Here is a 23,193-nt window from a genome sequence, read left to right as displayed (position 1 = left end):
GGCCAGTCCTCTTCTGGCTGTGCTGGGTAGAGATTATAACAGAACATGGCCAAGATGTTCAAATGTTCATAAATGACCAGCATGGTCGAATAATAATAAGGCAAAACAGTTGAAACTGGAGCAGCAGCACGGTCAGGTGGACTGGGGACAGCAAGGAGTCATCATGTCAGGTAGTCCTGGGGCATGGTCCTAGGGCTCAGGTCCTCTGAGAGAGAGAAATAAAGAAAGAGAGAATTAGAGAGAGCACACTTGAATTCACACAGGACACCAAATAGGACAGGAGAAGTACTCCAGATATAACAAACTGACCCTAGACCCCCAACACATAAACTACTGCAGCATAAATACTGGAGGCTGAGACAGGAGTGGTCAGAAGACACTGTGGCCCCATCCGAGGACACCCCCGGACAGGGCCAAATAGGAAGGATATAACCCCACCCACTTTGCCAAAGCACAGCCCCCACACCACTAGAGGGATATCTTCAACCACCAACTTACCATCCTGAGACAAGAGTCAAGAGTAGAGTCCGAAAGGTACAGAACGGCAGGCAGGCTCAGGGTCAGGGCAGGCAGAGGTCAGTAATGCAGGGTGGTGTTACAAGGTAGAGAATAGCAGGCAGGCTCAAGGCAGGCAGAATGGTCAAAACCAGGAAAACTAGAAAACAGGAACTAGCGAAAGACAGTCATTTACAGTGACTGCCTACCCGGCCAAACCCGGACGACGCTGGGCCAAATGTGCGCTGCCCTGTGGGACTCCCAATCACGGCAGGTTGTGATACAGCCTCGATTCAAACCAGGGACTGTGGTAATGGCTCTTGCACTGAGATGCAGTTCCTTAGACCGCTGCGCCACTCGGGAGCCTGAGTGGATGTAAATAAATGTAAATAGCGGAGTAGGGTATTTATTATAAGATACTAGGGTATTTATTATAAGATGGTAGGGTATTTGTTGTCATTTATTTATTTTATTCTTTGACGAAGAAAAAAAAAAGCTACGGCTAAGGGAGTTATAGTCCAGTCTAGTAGGTGGCGGTAATGCAACATTTATTGGATGCCAACCGCCGTTAAACCTCATCGAAGAAGAAGGGCCGTGTGCAAACCGCGTGTGACGCAGAAAGGAGGGAGGGACCGATAACAAACAAACAGGAACAGTCACTTAGCTGAGGTGAGTGGCTGCATTAAAGGACAGAAATCTCAAGAATTACACGGTGGAAGATATGTTAAAAAAAACTTAACATGTGTCGTACAGAGTCGCAGTCTGTCTGAAGTACGAACACAATGTAAATGCAAGGCGAGCTGTTTTTGTGGTTCCGTGACTAACTAACTAAACATATTTTCTGACAGCGCACTTTGGTCTAATGCGTCAGGCTGCACGCGGGAAAGACACAGGATTTAATTATTGATTTTCCAGTCCAGACTTAGTCTCGAAAGAAATATATTGCCCGCACATTTTTTGGTGATGTAAAATTGATCTCCTCTTTGTTTTGGTGTAGCTTCCCAATTAGCCTGTTAGTTAGCTATATTCAGTGGTATGTTATGGTCGAGTCCACGTGCGCGGTCCTGTTTAAACGTTCCTAATGTAATGGGCACCACCGCGGGCACCTGGGCGACGTGGTCCGGGTCCATGTGGGAAATAGCTTCCCAATTTATAGCTAGTATCCTACTTTGTTGTGGTTGACATTTTTGCTTTGACGACATCCTGAACATCTGCTGAGGGGGTTTGGTTGTGTGTGTTTGTTTACCATTGTGAGTTAGCAGCAAGCTACATTAGCATGTTTTGTAAACACTTTATGTTGGAAGTTGGCTGTGAAAGATAATGAATTGCTATGACATTGTCATATCATTTTATTGGTCGCATACACATATTTAGCAGTTGTTATTGCGGGTGTAGCCAAAATGCTTGTTCCTAGCTCCAGCAGTGTAGGTTAAATAAAACGGTGAATTGTTAGATATTACCTTTATTTAACTAGGCAACAATATACACATCTAGAAGTAAAATAATGGAATTAAGAAATATATACATTTTGGGGTTTTCGTTAATTTTCTAAATTGTAGAATAATAGTGAAGACATCAACACTATGAAATAACACACATGGAATCATGTAGTACCTAAAAAAGTGTTATACAAATATTTTATATTTGAGATTCTTCAAAGTAGCCACCCTTTGCCTTGACAGCTTTGCACACTCTTGGCATTCTCTCAACCAGCTTCATGAGGTAGTCACCTGGAATACATTTGAATTAACAGGTGTGCATTTGGGGAATTTCTTTCTTTCCTTATTGCGTTTGAGCCAATCGGTTGTGTTGTGACAAGGTAGGGGTGGAATACAGAAGATAGCCCTATTGGGTAAAAGACCAAAATATATTATGGCAAGAACAGCTCAAATAAGCAAAGAGAAACGACAGTCCATCATTTACTTTAACATATGAAGGTCAGTCAATCTGGAACATTTCGAGAACTTTGAAAGCTTCTTTAAGTGCAGTCGCCAAAACCATCAAGCGCTATGATGAAACGGGGTCTCATGAGTACCACCACAGGAAAGGAAGACCCAGAGTTACCTCTGCTGCAGAGGATAAGTTCATTAGAGTTACCAGCCTCAGAAATAGGTGACCTGGCCTCCAGTCACCTGACATCAACCCAATTTGAGATGGTTTGGTATGAGTCGGACCGCACAGTGAAGGAAAAGCAGCCAACAAGTGTTCATGAATTCAAGACTGTTGGAAAAGCATTCCGACTGAAGCTGGTTGAGAGAATGCCAAGAGTGACAGCAAAGCTGTCATCAAGGCAAAGGGTTGCTACTTTGAAGAATCATTTCAGTTTTTTTGCGATCTTAGGCTTGTGTGCAGCTGCTCGGGCCATGGAAACCCATTTCATGAAGCTCCCGACTAAGTTAAAAAAAAAAAATTCTGACGTTTTTTTTCTGACGGTTAAAATCTGTGTTTAACTAGGCAAGTCAGTTAAGAACAAATTCTTATTTTCAATGACGGCCTAGGAACAGTGGGTTAACTGCCTTGTTCAGGGGCAGTTTGGAACTCGGTAGTGAGTGTTAGTGAGTGTTGCAGCTGAGAATAGACTATTTTTACGTGCTACCCGCGTCAGCACTTGGCAGTCCTAATTCTGAGCTTGTGTGGCCTACTACTTCTTGCTCCTTGACGTTTCAACTTCACAATAGAGTGTACCGGGGCAGCTCTAGCAGGGCAGAAACGTTGTCACTGAGCTCTTGAGTGCGGGCCATTCTACTGACAATGTTTGTCTATGGAGATTGCATGTCTGTGTTCTTGATTTTATACACCTGTCAGCAACGGGTGTGGCTGAAATAGCCAAATCCACTAACTTGAAGGGGTCTTCCCACACACACACACACATTTTATAATATATATAATCACATTACATGACCAAAAGTATGTGAACGCCTGCTCGTCGAACATCTCATTTCAAAATCGTGGGCATTAATGGGGAGTTTTTTTGTGCAGATTTTGGCATATTCACATGAATATCTGTCGCTAATTAGATGGAAACCTAGCATCTGAAAACATCAGTGACAGAAACAGAGGAACACGTTTGACCTTATTTCAGTTAAAGGATGTCTGATGACCGTAAAACACCCTCAGGACTTTCTCATGAGGTGGCAGCGTAGCCTAGTGGTTAGAGCGAAAGGTTGCAAGATCGAATCCCCGAGCTGACAAGGTACAAATATGTCGTTCTGCCCATGAACAGGCAGTTAACCCACTGTTCCTTGGCCCTCATTGAAAATAAGAATTTGTTTATAACTGACTTGCCAAGGTAAATAAAGGTAAAATAAAAAAAAATACTTGTTGGAAATACAATGTCACATCACTCTTACTTTGGTAGAGTGAGGAATAACCATCGTCAAGAGCAAATATGAACACACTGATTTTGGCGGGCTTCATTAAGGCTGTCCCACACAATTGAACGTTCTACGCATGGCACTTGCTTTACATTTGGGCTCATAGCATAAATATCATAACATACAGTATTGGGATTTTTTAGACATGGTTAACAACTTCCACATTCATATTTTCAAATGATTTCTGTGTTTTGACGACCACATTATTGGCATTTAGTGAAAATAGATTTGATCACTGCTTTTCTCACAAAGCTTCCATTGTTTGTTCCGTCACTTAACACCCTACTTACTATTGGACAAATTCAGGTAGGCCTCTCCCCGTTTCGCTTGCTAACGTTTCGCAACAGAATCGGCGGTATGAATACGCCTGTCATGCTGCTACACGTATGCTTGCCAGAAGCTAGCTAGCTACCTACCTACCACTCTGACGGTTAAATTCACCAGGCTTCAGAACCCTATGGGGATAGAAGATTCTCTGTAACCCAGATGTTAGTTTGGTGAGCTACGCAGACTCTCCCTGGGAGATTGTTATAGGTGCTTGTGCTGTGAGGAATCCACCCATAGCTGGTGTTGCTGTGAGGAATCCACCCATAGCTGGTGTTGCTGTGAGGAATCCACCCATAGCGGGTGGTGCTGTGAGGAATCCACCCATAGCGGGTGGTGCTGTGAGGAATCCACCCATAGCGGGTGGTGCTGTGAGGAATCCACCCATAGCGGGTGGTGCTGTGAGGAATCCACCCATAGCGGGTGGTGCTGTGAGGAATCCACCCATAGCGGGTGGTGCTGTGAGGAATCCACCCATAGCGGGTGGTGCTGTGAGGAATCCACCCATAGCGGGTGGTGCTGTGAGGAATCCACCCATAGCGGGTGGTGCTGTGAGGAATCCACCCATAGCGGGTGGTGCTGTGAGGAATCCACCCATAGCGGGTGGTGCTGTGAGGAATCCACCCATAGCGGGTGGTGCTGTGAGGAATCCACCCATAGCGGGTGGTGCTGTGAGGAATCCACCCATAGCGGGTGGTGCTGTGAGGAATCCACCCATAGCGGGTGGTGCTGTGAGGAATCCACCCATAGCGGGTGGTGCTGTGAGGAATCCACCCATAGCGGGTGGTGCTGTGAGGAATCCACCCATAGCGGGTGGTGCTGTGAGGAATCCACCCATAGCGGGTGGTGCTGTGAGGAATCCTTGAAAAAGAACAGGAGTGCTTCACATTCTAGGAGCTCAGATGCAATCATTTAATGACCTAATACCCAACGTTTCCACAGACAAGCTGTCTTCACGGTATAATGACAAACACTTGGGTCACTAGTTTATATAGTGTCAAAGGACACACAGGTGTCTGTAATCATGGCCGGGTGTGGCCTGATATCATTGGTTAATTCTAAGATATAAAAATAACATACAAAAAACTCATTAATAGCATACGATCATAGATACCATTTGGCTACATAGGCCTACAAACATTTACAATGAATAGCAAAAACACAATCACAAGAATGGCTTCAGATCAAAGTCTACGTTGAGACCGAAGGGAGCAAAGGGTCTTTAAATTAAAGATCCATGCAGCCTCTCGTTTTAACAATAAATTGTCGAGATCACCCCCTCCTAGGGAGGGTGACATGTTCGATGCCGATATAACGTAGGGACAAAATCGAATGGTTTTCTTCCAAAAAGTGGTCCGCAACTGTAAGTTGAGTTTTGCACGATGCTCCCACATTCGTACTTTAAATTTGCGCTTTGTTTTACCGACATAATTTTGACCACAAGGACAAGTTATAATATAAATAACTGGATCCAATCTTGCAACCTTACAGTTAACTATTCCAACGCAACAACGACCTGCCTCTCTCTCTCGTTGCACTACACAAGGAGACTTGCCTGTTACACGAATGCAGTAAGCCAAGGTAAGTTGCTAGCTAGCATTAAACTTATCTTATAAAACACAATCAATCATAATCACTAGTTAACTACACATGGTTTATATTTTATTTGACCTTTATTTAACTAGTCAAGTATTACTAGATATTATCTAGTGTGTCCTGCGTTGCATATAATCTGACTGAGCATACAAGTATCTAAGTATCTGACTGAGCGGTGGTAGGCAGAAACAGGCGTGTAAACATTCATTCAAACAGCACTTTCGTGCGTTTTGCCAGCAGCTCTTCGTTGTGCGTCAAGCATTGCGCTGTTTATGACTTCAAGCCTATCAACTCCCGAGATGAGGCTGGTGTAACCGAAGTGAAATGGCTAGCTAGTTAGCGCGCGCTAATAGCGTTTCAAACGTCACTGGCTCTGAGCCTTCTAGTAGTTGTTCCCCTTGCTCTGCATGGGTAACGCTGCTTCGATGGTGGCTGTTGTCGTTGTGTTGCTGGTTCGAGCCCAGGGAGGAGCGAGGAGAGGGACGGAAGCTATACTGTTACACTGGCAATACTAAAGTGCCTATAAGAACATCCAATAGTCAAAGGTTAATGAAATACACATGGTATAGAGGGAAATAGTCCTATAATTCCTATAATAACTACAACCTAAAACTTCTTACCTGGGGATATTGAAGACTCATGTTAAAAGGAACCACCAGCTTTTCATACAGTGGGGCAAAAAAAGTATTTAGTCAGCCACCAATTGTGCAAGTTCTCCCACTTAAAAAGATGAGAGGCCTGTAATTGTCATCATAGATACACTTCAACTATGACAGACAAAATGAGAAGAAAAAAAATCCAGAAAATCACATTGTAGGATTTTTAATGAATTTATTTGCAAATTATGGTGGAAAGTAAGTATTTGGTCAATAACAAAAGTTTATCTCAATACTTTGTTATATACCCTTTGTTGGCAATGACAGAGGTCAAATGTTTTCTGTAAGTCTTCACAAGGTTTTCACACACTGTTGCTGGTATTTTGGCCCATTCCTCCACGCAGATCTCCTCTAGAGCAGTGATGTTTTGAGGCTGTTGCTGAGCAGCATGGACTTTCAACTCCCTCTAAAGATTTTCAATGGGGTTGAGATCTGGAGACTGGCTAGGCCACTCCAGGACCTTGAAATGCTTCTTACGAAGCCACTCCTTCGTTGCCCAGGCGGTGTGTTTGGGATCATTGTCATGCTGAAAGACCCAGCCACGTTTCATCTTCAATGCCCTTGCTGATGGTAGGCTTTGTTACTTTGGTCCCAGCTCTCTGCAGGTCATTCACTAGGTCCCCCCGTGTGGTTCTGGGATTTTTGCTCACCGTTCTTGTGATCATTTTGACCCCACGGGGTGAGATCAGTGGTCTTGTATGTCTTCCATTTCCTAATAATTGCTCCCATAGTTGATTTCTTCAAACCAAGCTGCTTACTTATTGCAGAGTCAGTCTTCCCAGCCTGGTGCAGGTCTACAATTTTGTATCTGGTGTCCCTTGACAGCTATTTGGTCTTGGACATAGTGGAGTTTGGAGTGTGACTGTTTGAGGTAGTGGACAGGTGTCTTTTATACTGATAACAAGTTCAAACAGGTGCCATTAATACAGTTAACGAGTGGAGGACAGAGGAGCCTCTTAAAGAAGAAGTCTGTGAGAGCCAGAAATCTTGCTTGTTTGTAGGTGACCAAATACTTATTTTCCACCATAATTTGCAAATAAATTAATAAAACATCCTACAATGTGATTTTTCTGGATTCTTTTTCTCATTTTGTCTGTCATAGTTGAAGTGTACCTATGATGAAAATTACAGGCCTCTCTCATCTTTTTAAGTGGGAGAACTTGCACAATTGGTGGCTGACTAAATACTTTTTTACCCCACTGTATGTTCTCATGTTCTGAGCATCGAACTGAAACGGTAGCTTTCTTATTGCACTTTTACTTTCTTCTCCAACACTTTGTTTTTGCATTATTTAATCCAAATTGAACATGTTTCATTATTTATTTGAGGCTAAATTGATTTTATTGATGTATTATATTAAGTTAAAATAAGTGTTCATTCAGTATTGTAATAATTGTCATTATTACAAATACATTTTTAAAAAGTTGTCCGATTTTAATCGGTATTGGCTGTTTTGGGTCTCCAATAATTGGTATCGGCGTTGAAAAATCATAATCGGGAAATTTTGGGGTGGTAAATCAGTTTACCAATTGATCTCTGCAATTACTGCCCCGTGAGAATACGAACAAGGGGAGAGTCTGAAAAAACAATACCGATACGGTCATCGGATCTTAGAATGTGCCGATGTTTGAATGGTTACCTTAATTTGTTCAGAGCACTTTGAATAGTGGGTAGTTAGAACTGTTGGATTCTGGGTTAAACTTGGAACATTGCTATGCGAGAGACATGATACACCAGAAGTAAGACTATAGTATCTGATGGGTGATAGAGACTGGTTTTTACATCAGAAGTTAATGGTTATCTCTATGAACCAGATGGCTTTGAAATGTGCTGAGTAGACGAGAGAAAGTCACAGGATTGCTATGGGGGATACGGGTGGAGGTATTTGGATTAGGCATCAAGGGGGTTGAGGTAAGGTCAGATCCCCTTAGGCTAATAAACCATTGTTTCTCCCTTATCGCGTCATCTTCCTGTCGAACCACAAAATATGTAAGGATTGGAGAGAAGGAGGAGGGCCTAAATTGGAGTGTATATACTTGTGGTGGTGGAAACATGTTTTGTCTATAATGCAGCTGTATTGATCCTCTGGGAAGAATAAACTTGGTTTAGCTTTCATAATGTCCGTTGAGTTTTACTCAAAGAATGAGAATATAACAGCACGTAAGACTGCTTCTTTTTACGAGACTGTCCTTGAAAGAGATGTCTCAATTTGTTTTGAATCTTCTCAATGGCAGTATTAATCTGACCGTTTTTGTACCCCCTCTCCTTGAATTTTCTTTGCGTCTCAGTGAAGAACCCACCTATAAAAGCCTTACGCTCCTGCAGCTTCAGAGAGCCTATTCCACTCTGGTTGAGCTGAAGAGGTGTAGTAACCAGGGCATGTAAGCAGAGTTGAGGTTGGAAACCCCGCTCACCGCTCCATGTGCTTTCCTACCACTCTGCTAAAAAACCACTAGCTCCATTCATTAAAATCACAAGTTAACCAACACCCATCTCTTTTTGAGATTACCTGGACCTACCTATTGGTTTTTAAGTATTGAAGTATTCAAGTTCAAGTATTCATGACATTACCCTGAGGAAGGCAGTGATGCCAAAATATTGGTAAATTAAATTGCAGGAAGTTTATACATGGAGTGTGCGACTTTATTTGTATAGTATATTTGCTTAGTCAGCACCTCCACACAAACACATTTTTCTGGGTGTGCGCCAGCTCATGTTTTTTAATCAAGTATTGAAACAAAACCATATGGATTTGAAAAGTATTTTAATAAACATAAAGGTGAATGTAAGAGAATAACAATTTCATTCTAAATAGGTCAGGAGCCAGACAAGGGAGCCGGAGAAGGAACTAAAGGAATTATTTAAGCGATATTCTTTCAAGACAATTTTTTTTTTATTGATTTTTTTTATTTATTTCACCTTTATTTAACCAGGTAGGCTAGTTGAACAAGCTCTCATTTACAACTGCGACCTGGCCAAGATAAAGCATAGCAGTGTGAACAGACAGCAACACAGAGTTACACATGGAGTAAACAATAAACAAGTCAATAACACAGTAGAAATAAAAAAAATAGTCTATATACATTGTGTGCAAAAGGCATGAGGAGGTAGGTGAATAATTACAATTTAACAGATTAACACTGGAGTGATAAATGATCAGATGGTCATGTGCAGGTAGAGATACTGGTGTGCAAAAGAGCAGAAAAGTAAATAAATAAAAACAGTTTGGGGATGAGGTAGGTAGATTGGGTGGGCTATTTACCGATGGACTATGTACAGCTGCAGCGATCGGTTAGATGCTCAGATAGCAGATGTTTAAAGTTGGTGAGGGAGATAAAAGTCTCCAACTTCAATGATTTTTGCAATTCGTTCCAGTCACAGGCAGCAGAGAACTGGAAGGGAAAGCGGCCAAATGAGGTGTTGGCTTTTAGGGATGATCACACCTGCTGGAGCGTGTGATACTGGTGGGTGTTGCCATCGTGACCAGTGAACTGAGATATGGCGGAGCTTTACCTGGCATGGACTTGTAGATGACCTGGAGCCAGTGGGTCTGGCAACGAATATGTAGCAAGGGCCAGCCGAATAGAGCATACAGGTCGCAGTGGTGTAAGGTGCTTTAGTAACAAAACGGATGGCACTGTGATAAATTGCATCCAGTTTGCTGAGTAGAGTATTGCAAGCTATTTTGTAGATGACATCGCCGAAGTCGAGGATCGGTAGGATAGTCAGTTTTACTTGGGTAAGTTTGGCGGCGTGAGTGAAGGAGGCTTTGTTGCGAAATAGAAAGCCGATTCTAGATTTGATTTTGGATTGGAGATGTTTGTTATGAGTCTGGAAGGAGAGTTTACAGTCTAGCCAGACACCTAGGTACTTATAGATGTCCACATATTCTAGGTCGGAACCATCCAGGGTGGTGATGCTAGTCGGGCGTGCAGGTGCAGGCAGCGAACGGTTGAAAAGCATGCATTTGGTTTTACTAGCGTTTAAGAGCAGTTGGAGGCCACGGAAGGAGTGTTGTATGGCATTGAAGCTCGTTTGGAGGTTAGATAGCAGTGTCCAAGGAAGGGCCAGAAGTATACAGAATGGTGTCGTCTGCGTAGAGGTGGATCAGGGAATCGCCCGCAGCAAGAGCAACATCATTGAAATATACAGAGAAAAGAGTCAGCCCGAGAATTGAACCCTGTGGCACCCCCATAGATACTGCCAGAGGACCGGACAACATGCCCTCCGATTTGACACACTGAACTCTGTCTGCAAAGTAGTTGGTGAACCAGGCAAGGCAGTCATTAGAAAAACCGAGGCTACTGAGTCTGCCGATAAGAATATGGTGATTGACAGTCGAAAGCCTTGGCCAGGTCGATGAAGACTGCTGCACAGTACTGTCTTTTATCGATGGCGGTTATGATATTGTTTATAATTTACAAAGAAATACATTGTGACACAATAGCCTGGTAGGGACATAAAGCGCTCAGTATTTCGTTGTATTAAATCATTATAGTCTATACATTATGCATATAGGCTGTGACTTACTTAGAATTAAATATAAATTAAATGAAATTTACTTAGTGCCCTTTTGAATTAATTTTTAGAAACTCGAGTTTGGCCAGTCTGTGGCTTCATGGTTCCTGGAGAGCCGGCCAGCAGCCGAGAATATCCTCTCCACACTTGTAGAGCCCCTGGGGATGCTCAACACCCTACAGACCCACTGGGGGGATGCTCAACACCCTACAGTCCCACTGGGGGGGATGCTCAACACCCTTCAGACCCACTGGGGATGCTCAACACCCTACAGACCCACTGGGGGGATGCTCAACACCCTAGAGTCCCACTGGGGGGATGCTCAACACCCTTCAGACCCACTGGGGGGATGCTCAACACCCTTCAGACCCACTGGGGGGATGCTCAACACCCTTCAGACCCACTGGGGGATGCTCAACACCCTTCAGACCCACTGGGGGGGATGCTCAACACCCTTTAGACCCACTGGGGGGGATACTCAACACCCTTCAGACCCACTGGGGGGATACTCAACACCCTTCAGACCCACTGGGGGGATGCTCAACACCCTTCAGACCCACTGGGGGGATGCTCAACACCCTTCAGACCCACTGGGGATGCTCAACACCCTTCAGACCCACTGGGGAGATGCTCAACACCCTTCAGACCCACCGGGGGGATACTCAACACCCTACAGACCCACTGGGGGGGATGCTCAACACCCTTCAGACCCACTGGGGGGGATGCTCAACACCCTACAGACCCACTGGGGGGATGCTCAACACCCTTCAGACCCACTGGGGGGGATGCTCAACACCCTTCAGACCCACTGGGGGGGGATGCTCAACACCCTTCAGACCCACTGGGGGGGATGCTCAACACCCTTCAGACCCACTGGGGGGATGCTCAACACCCTTCAGACCCACTGGGGGGGATGCTCAACACCCTTCAGACCCACTGGGGGGAAGCTCAACACCCTTCAGACCCACTGGGGGGGATGCTCAACACCCTTCAGACCCACTGGGGGGGATGCTCAACACCCTTCAGACCCACTGGGGGGGATGCTCAACACCCTTCAGACCCACTGGGGAGATGCTCAACACCCTTCAGACCCACTGGGGGGGATGCTCAACACCCTTCAGACCCACTGGGGGGATGCTCAACACCCTTCAGACCCACTGGGGGGGATGCTCAACACCCTTCAGACCCACTGGGGGGGGGATGCTCAACACCATTCAGATCCACTGGGGGGATGCTCAACACTCTTCAGATCCACTGGGGGGATGCTCAACACTCTTCAGATCCACTGGGGGGGATGCTCAACACTCTTCAGATCCACTGGGGGGATGCTCAACACCCTTCAGACCCACTGGGGGGGATGCTCAACACCCTTCAGACCCACTGGGGGGGATGCTCAACACCCTTCAGACCCACTGGGGGGGATGCTCAACACCCTTCAGACCCACTGGGGAGATGCTCAACACCCTTCAGACCCACTGGGGGGGATGCTCAACACCCTTCAGACCCACTGGGGGGATGCTCAACACCCTTCAGACCCACTGGGGGGGATGCTCAACACCCTTCAGACCCACTGGGGGGGGGATGCTCAACACTCTTCAGATCCACTGGGGGGGATGCTCAACACTCTTCAGATCCACTGGGGGGATGCTCAACACCCTTCAGACCCACTGGGGGGGATGCTCAACACCCTTCAGACCCACTGGGGGGGATGCTCAACACCCTTCAGACCCACTGGGGGGATGCTCAACACCCTTCAGACCCACTGGGGGGATGCTCAACACCCTTCAGACCCACTGGGGGGATGCTCAACACCCTTCAGACCCACTGGGGGGATGCTCAACACCCTTCAGACCCACTGGGGATGCTCAACACCCTTCAGAGCAAAGATGCAGAGTTGTTTTTCAAAAAAAAAAAACTATGTAGGCCTAAAGGTTTTTAGGAAAAATAATCCAATCAAAACGGAAATCTCCTTGAACGTGGGAATATGCCAGGCATATTGCGCCAAAATCAATGATGTCCTATTGTATAGAACGAAAATGAAATGTTTTAAGAGATCAGATTTTTTGTTTAAGTACTTTGCTTCAATGACACTTATCTACCCACCTCGTTCCTTTCTTTTGGGATACGTGTCTTTTCAGATTCCACAATAATTCTTCAGTTATGAATACTACATCACCGTACTCCCTCTTGCTCATGGTCCTCATCTTTGTTAATCACCTTGATTTAGCACGTGTTTCTCTTTAGGAAAATATTTAGTGAACTCCATGACAGTAGCTAAAGCAAGGGGCTATGGCAGCACACAAGTAGACTACAGATGCATGCTGGGCCGGGCATGTCGTGAGGTCCTGAAGTGAGTGCTAATGGAGCGAAATTGGAGCAGGTGAGAAAGCCGATGCTCCATCCTTTGGGAATCCTGCTCCTCGCTTTGCTCCAGCCCCGCTCACATACTCTAGGGCTATCTGTGTCTCTCTCAGGTTGTAGGGTTATTGATCTGACTATGTCTGTCTCTCTCTCAGGTTGTAGGGTTAGTGATCTGACTATGTGTCTCTCTCTCAGGTTGTAGGGTTAGTGATCTGACTATGTCTGTCTCTCTCTCAGGTTGTAGGGTTAGTGATCTGACTATGTCTCTCTCTCTCTCAGGTTGTAGGGTTAGTGATCTGACTATGTCTGTCTCTCTCTCAGGTTGTAGGGTTAGTGATCTGACTATGTCTGTCTCTCTCTCAGGTTGTAGGGTTAGTGATCTGACTATGTCTGTCTCTCTCTCAGGTTGTAGGGTTAGTGATCTGACTGTGTCTGTCTTTCTCTCAGGTTGTAGGGTTAGTGATCTGACTATGTCTGTCTCTCTCTCAGGTTGTAGGGTTAGTGAAATGACTGTGTCTGTCTCTCGGATTGTAGGAACACGTGGAGATGAGTAGTAATGAGTGTTTTGGATGTGGTCGCACCGGCCACTGGATCAAGAACTGTCCGAATGCCGGGCGGGGACGAGGCAAGGGCCGCGGGAGGGGGAAAGGTAAGGTACTGACTACATTACAGGGTAGTGATCAATAGACGCGGAAGGTAAGGTACTGACTACATTACAGGGTAGTGATCAATAGACGCGGAAGGTAAGGTACTGACTACATTACAGGGTAGTGATCAATAGACTGGGAAAGGTAAGGTACTGACTACATTACAGGGTAGTGAGTGATCAATAGATGGGGAAAGGTAAGGTACTGACTATTACAGGGTGGTGATCAATAGACTGGGAAAGGTAGGGTACTGACTACATTACAGGGTAGTGATCAGTAGACGGGGAAGGTAAGGTACTGACTACATTACAGGGTAGTGATCAATAGACTGGGAAAGGTAAGGTACTGACTACATTACAGGGTAGTGATCAATAGATGGGGAAAGGTACTGACTACATTACAGGGTGGTGATCAATAGACGGGGAAAGGTAAGGTACTGACTACATTACAGGGTGGTGATCAATAGATGGGGAAAGTAAGGTACTGACTACATTACAGGGTAGTGATCAATAGATTGGGAAAGGTAAGGTACTGACTACATTACATGGTAGTGATCAATAGACTGGGAAAGGTACTGACTACATTACAGGGTGGTGATCAATAGATGTTGAAAGGTACTGACTACATTACAGGGTAGTGATCAATAGATGTTGAAAGGTACTGACTACATTACAGGGTATTGATCAATAGATGGGGAAAGGTACTGACTACATTACAGGGTAGTGATCAATAAACGGGGAAAGGTACTGACTACATTACAGGGTAGTGATCAATAGACGGGGAACGGTACTGACTACATTACAGGGTAGTGATCAATAGACTGTGAAAGGTAAGGTACTGACTACATTACAGGGTGGTGATCAATAGACGGGGAAAGGTACTGACTACATTACAGGGTAGTGATCAATAGATGGGGAAAGGTAAGGTACTGACTACATTACAGGGTGGTGATCAATAGAAGTGGAAAGGTAAGGTACTGACTACATTACAGGGTGGTGATCAATAGATGGGGAAAGGTACTGACTACATTACAGGGTAGTGATCAATAGACTGGGAAAGGTACTGACTACATTACAGGGTAGTGATCAATAGATGGGGAAAGGTACTGACTACATTACAGGGTAGTGATCAATAGATGGGGAAAGTAAGGTACTGACTACATTACAGGGTAGTGATCAATAGATGGGGAAAGTAAGGTACTGACTACATTACAGGGTAGTGATCAATAGATTGGGAAAGGTAAGGTACTGACTACATTACATGGTAGTGATCAATAGACTGGGAAAGGTACTGACTACATTACAGGGTGGTGATCAATAGATGTTGAAAGGTACTGACTACATTACAGGGTAGTGATCAATAGATGTTGAAAGGTACTGACTACATTACAGGGTATTGATCAATAGATGGGGAAAGGTACTGACTACATTACAGGGTAGTGATCAATAAACGGGGAAAGGTACTGACTACATTACAGGGTAGTGATCAATAGACGGGGAACGGTACTGACTACATTACAGGGTAGTGATCAATAGACTGTGAAAGGTAAGGTACTGACTACATTACAGGGTGGTGATCAATAGACGGGGAAAGGTACTGACTACATTACAGGGTAGTGATCAATAGATGGGGAAAGGTAAGGTACTGACTACATTACAGGGTGGTGATCAATAGAAGTGGAAAGGTAAGGTACTGACTACATTACAGGGTGGTGATCAATAGATGGGGAAAGGTACTGACTACATTACATGGTAGTGATCAATAGACTGGGAAAGGTACTGACTACATTACAGGGTGGTGATCAATAGAAGTGGAAAGGTAAGGTACTGACTACATTACAGGGTGGTGATCAATAGATGGGGAAAGGTACTGACTACATTACAGGGTAGTGATCAATAGACGTGGAAAGGTACTGACTACATTACAGGGTAGTGATCAATAGACAGGGAAAGGTACTGACTACATTACAGGGTAGTGATCAATAGACAGGGAAAGGTACTGACTACATTACAGGGTAGTGATCAATAGACGTGGAAAGGTACTGACTACATTACAGGGTAGTGATCAATAGACAGGGAAAGGTACTGACTACATTACAGGGTGGTGATCAATAGATGGGGAAAGGTAAGGTACTGACTACATTACAGGGTGGTGATCAATAGACTGGGAAAGGTAGGATACTGACTACATTACAGGGTAGTGATCAATAGACTGGGAAAGGTACTGACTACATTACAGGGTAGTGATCAATAGATGGGGAAAGGTACTGACTACATTACAGGGTAGTGATCAATAGATGGGGAAAGTAAGGTACTGACTACATTACAGGGTAGTGATCAATAGATTGGGAAAGGTAAGGTACTGACTACATTACATGGTAGTGATCAATAGACTGGGAAAGGTACTGACTACATTACAGGGTGGTGATCAATAGATGTTGAAAGGTACTGACTACATTACAGGGTAGTGATCAATAGATGTTGAAAGGTACTGACTACATTACAGGGTATTGATCAATAGATGGGGAAAGGTACTGACTACATTACAGGGTAGTGATCAATAAACGGGGAAAGGTACTGACTACATTACAGGGTAGTGATCAATAGACGGGGAACGGTACTGACTACATTACAGGGTAGTGATCAATAGACTGTGAAAGGTAAGGTACTGACTACATTACAGGGTGGTGATCAATAGACGGGGAAAGGTACTGACTACATTACAGGGTAGTGATCAATAGATGGGGAAAGGTAAGGTACTGACTACATTACAGGGTGGTGATCAATAGAAGTGGAAAGGTAAGGTACTGACTACATTACAGGGTGGTGATCAATAGATGGGGAAAGGTACTGACTACATTACAGGGTAGTGATCAATAGACTGGGAAAGGTACTGACTACATTACAGGGTAGTGATCAATAGATGGGGAAAGGTACTGACTACATTACAGGGTAGTGATCAATAGACGTGGAAAGGTACTGACTACATTACAGGGTAGTGATCAATAGACAGGGAAAGGTACTGACTACATTACAGGGTAGTGATCAATAGACAGGGAAAGGTACTGACTACATTACAGGGTAGTGATCAATAGACGTGGAAAGGTACTGACTACATTACAGGGTAGTGATCAATAGACAGGGAAAGGTACTGACTACATTACAGGGTGGTGATCAATAGATGGGGAAAGGTAAGGTACTGACTACATTACAGGGTGGTGATCAATAGACTGGGAAAGGTAGGATACTGACTACATTACAGGGTAGTGATCAATAGACTGGGAAAGGTAAGGTACTGACTACATTACAGGGTAGTGATCAATAGATGGGGAAAGGTACTGACTACATTACAGGGTGGTGATCAATAGACGGGGAAAGGTAAGGTACTGACTACATTACAGGGTGGTGATCAATAGACGGGGAAAGGTAAGGTACTGACTACATTACAGGGTAGTGATCAATAGATGGGGAAGGTAAGGTACTGACTACATTACAGGGTAGTGATCAATAGATTGGGAAAGGTAAGGTACTGACTACATTACAGGGTAGTGATCAATAGACTGGGAAAGGTACTGACTACATTACAGGGTGGTGATCAATAGATGTTGAAAGGTACTGACTACATTACAGGGTATTGATCAATAAACGGGGAAAGGTACTGACTACATTACAGGGTAGTGATCAATAGACAGGGAAAGGTACTGACTACATTACAGGGTAGTGATCAATAAACGGGGAAAGATACTGACTACATTACAGGATAGTGATCAATAGACGGGGAACGGTACTGACTACATTACAGGGTAGTGATCAATAGACTGTGAAAGGTAAGGTACTGACTACATTACAGGGTGGTGATCAATAGACGGGGAAAGGTACTGACTACATTACAGGGTAGTGATCAATAGATGGGGAAAGGTAAGGTACTGACTACATTACAGGGTAGTGATCAATAGATGTTGAAAGGTACTGACTACATTACAGGGTGGTGATCAATAGATGGGGAAAGGTACTGACTACATTACAGGGTGGTGATCAATAGATGGGGAAAGGTAAGGTACTGACTACATTACAGGGTGGTGATCAATAGACTGGGAAAGGTAAGGTAGTGACTACATTACAAGGTAGTGATCAATAGATGTTGAAAGGTACTGACTACATTACAGGGTGGTGATCAATAGATGGGGAAAGGTAAGGTACTGACTACATTACAGGGTGGTGATCAATAGACTGGGAAAGGTAGGATACTGACTACATTACAGGGTAGTGATCAATAGACTGGGAAAGGTAAGGTACTGACTACATTACAGGGTAGTGATCAATAGATGGGGAAAGGTACTGACTACATTACAGGGTGGTGATCAATAGACGGGGAAAGGTAAGGTACTGACTACATTACAGGGTAGTGATCAATAGATGGGGAAGGTAAGGTACTGACTACATTACAGGGTAGTGATCAATAGATTGGGAAAGGTAAGGTACTGACTACATTACAGGGTAGTGATCAATAGACTGGGAAAGGTACTGACTACATTACAGGGTGGTGATCAATAGATGTTGAAAGGTACTGACTACATTACAGGGTATTGATCAATAAACGGGGAAAGGTACTGACTACATTACAGGGTAGTGATCAATAGACAGGGAAAGGTACTGACTACATTACAGGGTAGTGATCAATAGACGGGGAAAGGTTAGGTACTGACTACATTACAGGGTAGTTATCAATAGACGTGGAAAGGTACTGACTACATTACAGGGTAGTGATCAATAGATGGGGAAAGGTAAGGTACTGACTACATTACAGGGTAGTGATCAATAGACGTGGAAAGGTAAGGTACTGACTACATTACAGGGTAGTGATCAATAGACTGGGAAAGGTACTGACTACATTACAGGGTAGTGATCAATAGACGTGGAAAGGTACTGACTACATTACAGGGTAGTGATCAATAGACAGGGAAAGGTACTGACTACATTACAGGGTAGTGATCAATAGACGGGGAAAGGTACTGACTACATTACAGGGTAGTGATCAATAGATGGGGAAAGGTAAGGTACTGACTACATTACAGGGTAGTGATCAATAGATGGGGAAAGGTAAGGTACTGACTACATTACAGGGTAGTGATCAATAGACTGTGAAAGGTAAGGTACTGACTACATTACAGGGTAGTTATCAATAGACGTGGAAAGGTACTGACTACATTACAGGGTAGTGATCAATAGATGGGGAAAGGTAAGGTACTGACTACATTACAGGGTAGTGATCAATAGACGTGGAAAGGTACTGACTACATTACAGGGTAGTGATCAATAGATGGGGAAAGGTACTGACTACATTACAGGGTAGTTATCAATAGACGTGGAAAGGTACTGACTACATTACAGGGTAGTGATCAATAGACGGGGAAAGGTTAGGTACTGACTACATTACAGGGTAGTTATCAATAGACGTGGAAAGGTACTGACTACATTACAGGGTAGTGATCAATAGATGGGGAAAGGTAAGGTACTGACTACATTACAGGGTAGTGATCAATAGACTGTGAAAGGTAAGGTACTGACTACATTACAGGGTAGTGATCAATAGACTGGGAAAGGTACTGACTACATTACAGGGTGGTGATCAATAGATGTTGAAAGGTACTGACTACATTACAGGGTATTGATCAATAAACGGGGAAAGGTACTGACTACATTACAGGGTAGTGATCAATAGACAGGGAAAGGTACTGACTACATTACAGGGTAGTGATCAATAGACGGGGAAAGGTTAGGTACTGACTACATTACAGGGTAGTTATCAATAGACGTGGAAAGGTACTGACTACATTACAGGGTAGTGATCAATAGATGGGGAAAGGTAAGGTACTGACTACATTACAGGGTAGTGATCAATAGACGTGGAAAGGTAAGGTACTGACTACATTACAGGGTAGTGATCAATAGACTGGGAAAGGTACTGACTACATTACAGGGTAGTGATCAATAGACGTGGAAAGGTACTGACTACATTACAGGGTAGTGATCAATAGACAGGGAAAGGTACTGACTACATTACAGGGTAGTGATCAATAGACGGGGAAAGGTACTGACTACATTACAGGGTAGTGATCAATAGATGGGGAAAGGTAAGGTACTGACTACATTACAGGGTAGTGATCAATAGATGGGGAAAGGTAAGGTACTGACTACATTACAGGGTAGTGATCAATAGACTGTGAAAGGTAAGGTACTGACTACATTACAGGGTAGTTATCAATAGACGTGGAAAGGTACTGACTACATTACAGGGTAGTGATCAATAGATGGGGAAAGGTAAGGTACTGACTACATTACAGGGTAGTGATCAATAGACGTGGAAAGGTACTGACTACATTACAGGGTAGTGATCAATAGATGGGGAAAGGTACTGACTACATTACAGGGTAGTTATCAATAGACGTGGAAAGGTACTGACTACATTACAGGGTAGTGATCAATAGACGGGGAAAGGTTAGGTACTGACTACATTACAGGGTAGTTATCAATAGACGTGGAAAGGTACTGACTACATTACAGGGTAGTGATCAATAGATGGGGAAAGGTAAGGTACTGACTACATTACAGGGTAGTGATCAATAGACTGTGAAAGGTAAGGTACTGACTACATTACAGGGTAGTGATCAATAGACTGGGAAAGGTACTGACTACATTACAGGGTAGTGATCAATAGACGGGGAAAGGTACTGACTACATTACAGGGTAGTGATCAATAGACGGGGAAAGGTACTGACTACATTACAGGGTAGTGATCAATAGATGGGGAAAGGTACTGACTACATTACAGGGTAGTTATCAATAGATGGGGAAAGGTACTGACTACATTACAGGGTAGTTATCAATAGATGGGGAAAGGTACTGACTACATTACAGGGTAGTGATCAATAGATGGGGAAAGGTACTGACTACATTACAGGGTAGTGATCAATAGATGGGGAAAGGTACTGACTACATTACAGGGTAGTGATCAATAGACTGGGAAAGGTAAGGTACTGACTACATTACAGGGTAGTTATCAATAGATGGGGAAAGGTACTGACTACATTACAGGGTAGTGATCAATAGATGGGGAAAGGTACTGACTACATTACAGGGTAGTGATCAATAGACGGGGAAAGGTACTGACTACATTACAGGGTAGTTATCAATAGATGGGGAAAGGTACTGACTACATTACAGGGTAGTGATCAATAGATGGGGAAAGGTACTGACTACATTACAGGGTAGTGATCAATAGACGGGGAAAGGTACTGACTACATTACAGGGTAGTGATCAATAGACGGGGAAAGGTACTGACTACATTACAGGGTAGTGATCAATAGACTGGGAAAGGTACTGACTACATTACAGGGTAGTGATCAATAGACGGGGAAAGGTACTGACTACATTACAGGGTAGTGATCAATAGATGGGGAAAGGTTAGGTACTGACTACATTACAGGGTAGTGATCAATAGATGGGGAAAGGTACTGACTACATTACAGGGTAGTGATCAATAGATGGGGAAAGGTACTGACTACATTACAGGGTAGTGATCAATAGATGGGGAAAGGTACTGACTACATTACAGGGTAGTGATCAATAGACGGGGAAAGGTTAGGTACTGACTACATTACAGGGTAGTTATCCAATAGACGTGGAAAGGTACTGACTACATTACAGGGTAGTGATCAATAGACGTGGAAAGGTACTGACTACATTACAGGGTAGTGATCAATAGACGGGGAAAGGTACTGACTACATTACAGGGTAGTGATCAATAGATGGGGAAAGGTACTGACTACATTACAGGGTAGTGATCAATAGACGGGGAAAGGTTAGGTACTGACTACATTACAGGGTAGTTATACATTACAGGGTAGTGATCAATAGACGTGGAAAGGTACTGACTACATTACAGGGTAGTGATCAATAGACGGGGAAAGGTACTGACTACATTACAGGGTAGTGATCAATAGACTGGGAAAGGTACTGACTACATTACAGGGTAGTTATCAATAGATGGGGAAAGGTACTGACTACATTACAGGGTAGTGATCAATAGATGGGGAAAGGTACTGACTACATTACAGGGTAGTGATCAATAGATGGGGAAAGGTACTGACTACATTACAGGGTAGTGATCAATAGATGGGGAAAGGTACTGACTACATTACAGGGTAGTGATCAATAGACTGGGAAAGGTACTGACTACATTACAGGGTAGTGATCAATAGACTGGGAAAGGTACTGACTACATTACAGGGTAGTGATCAATAGATGGGGAAAGGTACTGACTACATTACAGGGTAGTTATCAATAGACGGGGAAAGGTACTGACTACATTACAGGGTAGTGATCAATAGATGGGGAAAGGTAAGGTACTGACTACATTACAGGGTAGTTATCAATAGATGGGGAAAGGTAAGGTACTGACTACATTACAGGGTAGTGATCAATAGATGGGGAAAGGTACTGACTACATTACAGGATAGTGATCAATAGACGGGGAACGGTACTGACTACATTACAGGGTAGTGATCAATAGACTGTGAAAGGTAAGGTACTGACTACATTACAGGGTAGTGATCAATAGACGGGGAAAGGTACTGACTACATTACAGGGTAGTTATCAATAGATGGGGAAAGGTAAGGTACTGACTACATTACAGGGTAGTTATCAATAGACTGGGAAAGGTACTGACTACATTACAGGGTAGTTATCAATAGACAGGGAAAGGTACTGACTACATTACAGGGTAGTGATCAATAGATGGGGAAAGGTACTGACTACATTACAGGGTAGTGATCAATAGACAGGGAAAGGTACTGACTACATTACAGGGTAGTGATCAATAGACGGGGAAAGGTACTGACTACATTACAGGGTAGTGATCAATAGACTGGGAAAGGTACTGACTACATTACAGGGTAGTGATCAATAGATGGGGAAAGGTACTGACTACATTACAGGGTAGTGATCAATAGATGGGGAAAGGTAAGGTACTGACTACATTACAGGGTAGTTATCAATAGATGGGGAAAGGTAAGGTACTGACTACATTACAGGGTAGTTATCAATAGACGTGGAAAGGTACTGACTACATTACAGGGTAGTTATCAATAGATGGGGAAAGGTAAGGTACTGACTACATTACAGGGTAGTTATCAATAGATGGGGAAAGGTAAGGTACTGAC

At 43.8% G+C, this 23,193-nt stretch overlaps 1 protein-coding gene across 2 annotated transcripts in view; it reads left to right on the top strand.

Annotated features, from left to right (window-relative positions):
- The first annotated feature begins 1,078 nt into the window (after positions 1-1,078).
- LOC139413956 (CCHC-type zinc finger nucleic acid binding protein-like) overlaps positions 1,079-23,193 on the top strand; it is a 62,789-nt gene continuing 40,674 nt past the window's right edge. Inside the window, exons 1-2 of one of the 2 annotated variants that reach the window (XM_071161848.1) lie at positions 1,079-1,164; positions 13,859-13,973. In XM_071161848.1, coding sequence (XP_071017949.1) covers positions 13,871-13,973 — 103 coding nt within the window. In that variant the 5' untranslated portion in view covers positions 1,079-1,164; positions 13,859-13,870. The remainder of the gene's footprint in view (positions 1,165-13,858; positions 13,974-23,193) is intronic. The other variant, XM_071161849.1, reaches the window with a different exon arrangement.

The sequence above is a fragment of the Oncorhynchus clarkii genome, chromosome 7 (assembly GCF_045791955.1).
Source record: "Oncorhynchus clarkii lewisi isolate Uvic-CL-2024 chromosome 7, UVic_Ocla_1.0, whole genome shotgun sequence".
NCBI classification, from domain to species: Eukaryota; Metazoa; Chordata; class Actinopteri; order Salmoniformes; family Salmonidae; genus Oncorhynchus; species Oncorhynchus clarkii.
This window is presented reverse-complemented; position numbering and strand designations above follow the sequence as displayed.